The 4382-nt window shown below is 41.8% G+C and overlaps 1 protein-coding gene across 1 annotated transcript in view; it reads right to left on the reverse strand.

Annotated features, from left to right (window-relative positions):
- Nucleotides 1-1196: 1196 nt before the first annotated feature.
- hsd17b4 (hydroxysteroid (17-beta) dehydrogenase 4) overlaps nt 1197-4382 on the reverse strand; it is a 20723-nt gene continuing 17537 nt past the window's right edge. The window contains exons 19-25 of the mRNA XM_031856785.1: nt 4149-4218; nt 3931-4037; nt 3620-3706; nt 3462-3545; nt 3152-3290; nt 2309-2436; nt 1197-1598 (exon numbers count right to left, since the gene is read on the reverse strand). Coding sequence (XP_031712645.1) covers nt 1509-1598; nt 2309-2436; nt 3152-3290; nt 3462-3545; nt 3620-3706; nt 3931-4037; nt 4149-4218 — 705 coding nt within the window. The 3' untranslated portion in view covers nt 1197-1508. The remainder of the gene's footprint in view (nt 1599-2308; nt 2437-3151; nt 3291-3461; nt 3546-3619; nt 3707-3930; nt 4038-4148; nt 4219-4382) is intronic.

A 4382-nucleotide genomic window follows, 5' to 3' on the forward strand; every position in this document is an offset into this window, starting at 1 on the left:
GCGGGTGCTTTTTATTTTTTCTTTGCCAAAATACGGCTTGTTTTCATTTAGTCTTCACGAACAGATCATCTAGATCAGTGTGGCAGTGAGCAGCAGGTGCATGAGTAGATACATCTCACTCACTCGGCTTAATCAAATACACAAATTCAACTTCTTTCTTTGACTTCTTCCCTTTACCCTCAATCTTGCAAATGTGAATTTGATCAGATAACTAATTTCATAAAGACCATGTAAATCGATGTATTATATACAGAAAATGTACCGGTGCAATAAAAAAAAATTATGTAACGAGCAGATTTTTTTGTAATTTTGGCCGTCGATTATATTAGTGATGAACAAACGTCTCACACGAGGAGCGACAAAATGTAAACTTAAGTAATCCGTTTGTCTGGATTACTTTACTTCCATTAAACCAAACAACTATTAAGCTTCAGTATAATTACACTGATATAGAAACATGAAGTGTAATTCATTATTTTCATAGCTAGGAAACTTCACATTTTGTGACATAACTATACTATGACTTTTATAATTTTCTTCAGCATACTGTGACTTTTATGAATAATACAAAAGTCATAGTATACTCAGTCATAAAAAAGTCAATAAATCCCCTGGGACTCGAGAATGAATTTATTCGATTTTGGTGGTCACGGTAACAGTTACCGTCTGTCCCATTCTTGTGATATCTAACAAAGTTGTGAACACATTGACATGTCTGCTTTAAAGCTTGCTTTGCAAACTGTTTAAGTGAAGGACGACAGCCTAATCCACCAATGGGCAAAGAGATGGAGCGTGGATGTAGCCGAGGTGGGCCGAATGAAGCCTGGTTGCTGAAACACGCCCCACTACTGCAAAGCCAAAGAGCTGCAGATTCAGGTGATCATTCTGTCTGTTCATCAATACGAGTGACCCCTTTTATAGTCATTTGATACATAATTGAATTACTATACATTAAACAGAAATGAGCTTTATGTGTGAATCACTTTATTTTCATAGAAGAGTAACCATTGCATTTCTTTACAATTGCATAATTGACAAAATTAAGTGAAAATCATTATTTTTCATAATTAGAATACTCTACAGTATTATACATCTCAAAGGCTCTGTTGAGATTACAGTGTCAGTTCCATCCAACCAGTGGTGTAGTGGTCGTTGTTGAGGTGCATGTACATCTAGGTCAACTTTACCAAGGAGGCAGCGGGTAAACTCTTTGGCTGTACTGTAAAGTGATGGAGAAAGAGGCGAGTGCATCCCATATACCTGCAATAACCTCCACCACACCACAACTATTTCTGAGAAAGGGAATTAGTCATTGTAATGAAATAACAGATCACTGAATTATGATTGTTGTCAGGATGAGCTTTATAACAGGTTTAGCAGTATTAATCTTACTTGATTTTTTTTTTTTTTAAGCGTTTCTCTTGAATGGCCAAGCATTGACACACGCATGACTGTAGACAGAGAGAGCTGGTAGGAAGGTCGGTCATCTGATTGGTTGGCTGAGCAGCTCAGAGCTTGGCATGGTCCTTCAGGATGACCTCCAGCTTCTGAGTCAGCATGATGTCCCCTCTAACTTTCAGCTTGCCAGCAAAGAATGCCTAGAAAGGTGATAGAAAAACTCAGCGCTGAGGGGTGCAGCAGAGAAGTCTCTTTACTGGGCGAGCTGAACAGCTGATGATACGCGGCGCTCAGCTAGAATCATTTATGGGACGATGGCTACGACGACCCCGGGTGACAGTTCACATCGTCCTTTTGTGACTTCTACAACTTATCTTCCTCCAGCTGCTCCTTTCATCATCGGCGAGGCTGGAAAAACACCCCGCCTGAGGGACCTTCAACACCACGGCCAGTTGAGGCTCTTTGTAAAGAGCTGACACACACACACACACTGACCTCAGATCAATATCAAGCTCTCCAGGAAGTATATAAATTGTGTACAGTGATGATCACTCCCTCTGACAGATGAGGTACTACAGACACAAGAGGTAGCGGAGATTGATTACCCGCACCGAGTGCTTTCTGAACTTGCTTTGATGGATCATTTTATTTCCTTCTTTTCTGACATGATGAGATTTCAGAGAGAAGTCATTACAGATCTACGGGTTATAATTAAAATGTCGGAAAAAGACAGGATTTAAAATATGAGGCTCCATTTTTCACCAGAAAAACATTTCAGCATCCATTTTGTGAAACTTAAACGAAGACGCTCCCCTTGTGAGCATCAATGTAAAGCAGGAGGGACTTGCGTTTACAGCATGTAAAAAACAGATTAATTATGACTGAATAGGTTTGACTATATGTGTTTTACCGTCTGAGGGTTGAGTCTCCCCTGCACCACCTCCATGAAGTCTTCATCTGACAGGGTGATGGTCACATCCGCCTTCCCACTGGAGGGGCCTTTGTGCAAGGAGCCGCTGCCGTTCTTCAGATCAATGGCTGGAGGGAAAAAGAAAAAAAAGAAGCAAAAGTAGAAGATGGAATACATCATAAACACGTGATTAGCGTCGAGCCGGGCTGGTTGGCTTTGCTTTCACAACTCACTCGCATATGGAGTTATTATTCTGTCTTTGGTGGCGATGTAGCCCAAGTTTGAACTGCTTATTTGACAACTTGTTAGCAAAATGTCAATCTGGGTCAAATTAACTTGTCAACTTAACAGCTCACACTGATACTCAAGCCTTTGTTTCATGGGCCAGTCGGAGTGAATCATGTTTTCAGACTGATTTCTGAGTGTTGACACCATAGAATCAGTCCTGAGCCTCCACATCTTATTATTATGGGGAATTAAATGTGTGAAACAGGAATCAAGTCAGTCAAGGTGACCGGGGAAAGCACTCCATCATTCTTTGTCGGATACGTTTAACAGGCAAATAACACGCAAAGCTAAATACTTATCCATATTAATATCGCTGCAGTGTTCTCTTGCTTTTATCACATAAACCTTTTATCATATTATGTATAGTATCAGCACTTTTAATATCTGTAATTGTCTTCATTATTTTACTGTGCTTTATTGCGCGTGTGTGTTTTTTATGCTGCCTTACTGCAAAAGAAATGTCCTTTGTTGGACAAGACAGATCTGAACCGATAAGTTTCCCCACAATGAACCGGTGTGTGTTTAATATGTGTGTACAGCATTCAGTACACTTACTCCACTGTGCAGCGTTCCTGTTGTCTTTGGTGATCTCCCAGGCGACCACGGCGTTCACCTTCTTGACCAACTCTGAGCCCGAGTCTTCAATACGACGGCCGATCTCTGCGAACACCAGCTCGCTCTGCAGGGCCCCCGGCTGCACAAAGTTGGAAAGAACAGAAACACTATATATAAATAATATAAATATAAACACCATATGCACAAAATAATTGTATCGAAATGATCTACGGAACTACAGGGAAAGGAGCTTTAATGAATGAATGCTATAAAAAGACAAGAGAAATGGAGCAGTCTCAGACTGACGTACTGGAGTGAGGTTTTCTGGAGAAGCCTCTGATCCGTGTAGATCCACATAGGCCCCCGCTAGCACAACGGAGTCAGTCTCCTTCACCTGGACCAAAGGGAAGAGCTCATCAGAAAGACACACGCAGAACATCATCAACAAACCTGATCCGAAACACTGACTTTACACTGGAGGTGAATCCTGTTGCCTTCCTTCCACATCTCGGTCTGTAGCGACTGACCCGGCATCACCGGCTTTGCAAAGCGAACCTGAGAGAGAGGCGGGGGGGTTAAGAGAGGGCTGGTTGAGTCGATGGATCTGTAATTAGATTATTTTATAGCATTTAACCAGAAGTAATGAATGTTATATGATTTATCGAGCACTGAAGCCTCTCGAGTTACTCGAAGAACAAACCCGTTTATACATGTAGTTCTTGCACGAGGCCCAGTGACTCAAACTGTATGACGGGGTTTAAATCACGAGCAACGCTGACCTTCATAGCCTTGAATCTGGAGGGCTCGTTGTTGGCAAACTGCTTGAGGACGTGTCTCGCAGCGAAGCCAAACGAGCACAAGCCGTGCAGGATGGGAGCCTTGAAGCCTGGGCAAAGAGCATTTTTGAGTATAGCATGTTTATGCATTAATGAGATCACAATACATAACTTAAGACATTTTGATGATGACGACGAAAAACAGTCTGCACGACTCTCACCTCCCATGGCAGCAAAGCTGGGGTCTATATGAAGAGGGTTCCAGTCTCCACTCAAACGGTACAAGGCCGCCTGGAACCGCGGGGGAAACACGTATTGTTTAGATCCATCTCTAATTCATAAACCTCTGAACCTTTCATACACAGATGTGGGATTAAATTTAATTATCATGGAGATACCTAAAATAAGAATGTCTTTGAAGTGATACAGTTGCAGTCATTTTAATTGCTCAAGGG

This window comes from Anarrhichthys ocellatus, unplaced genomic scaffold, assembly GCF_004355925.1.
Source record: "Anarrhichthys ocellatus isolate YVR2014 unplaced genomic scaffold, GSC_Weel_1.0 scaffold17, whole genome shotgun sequence".
Lineage (NCBI taxonomy): Eukaryota > Metazoa > Chordata > Actinopteri > Perciformes > Anarhichadidae > Anarrhichthys > Anarrhichthys ocellatus.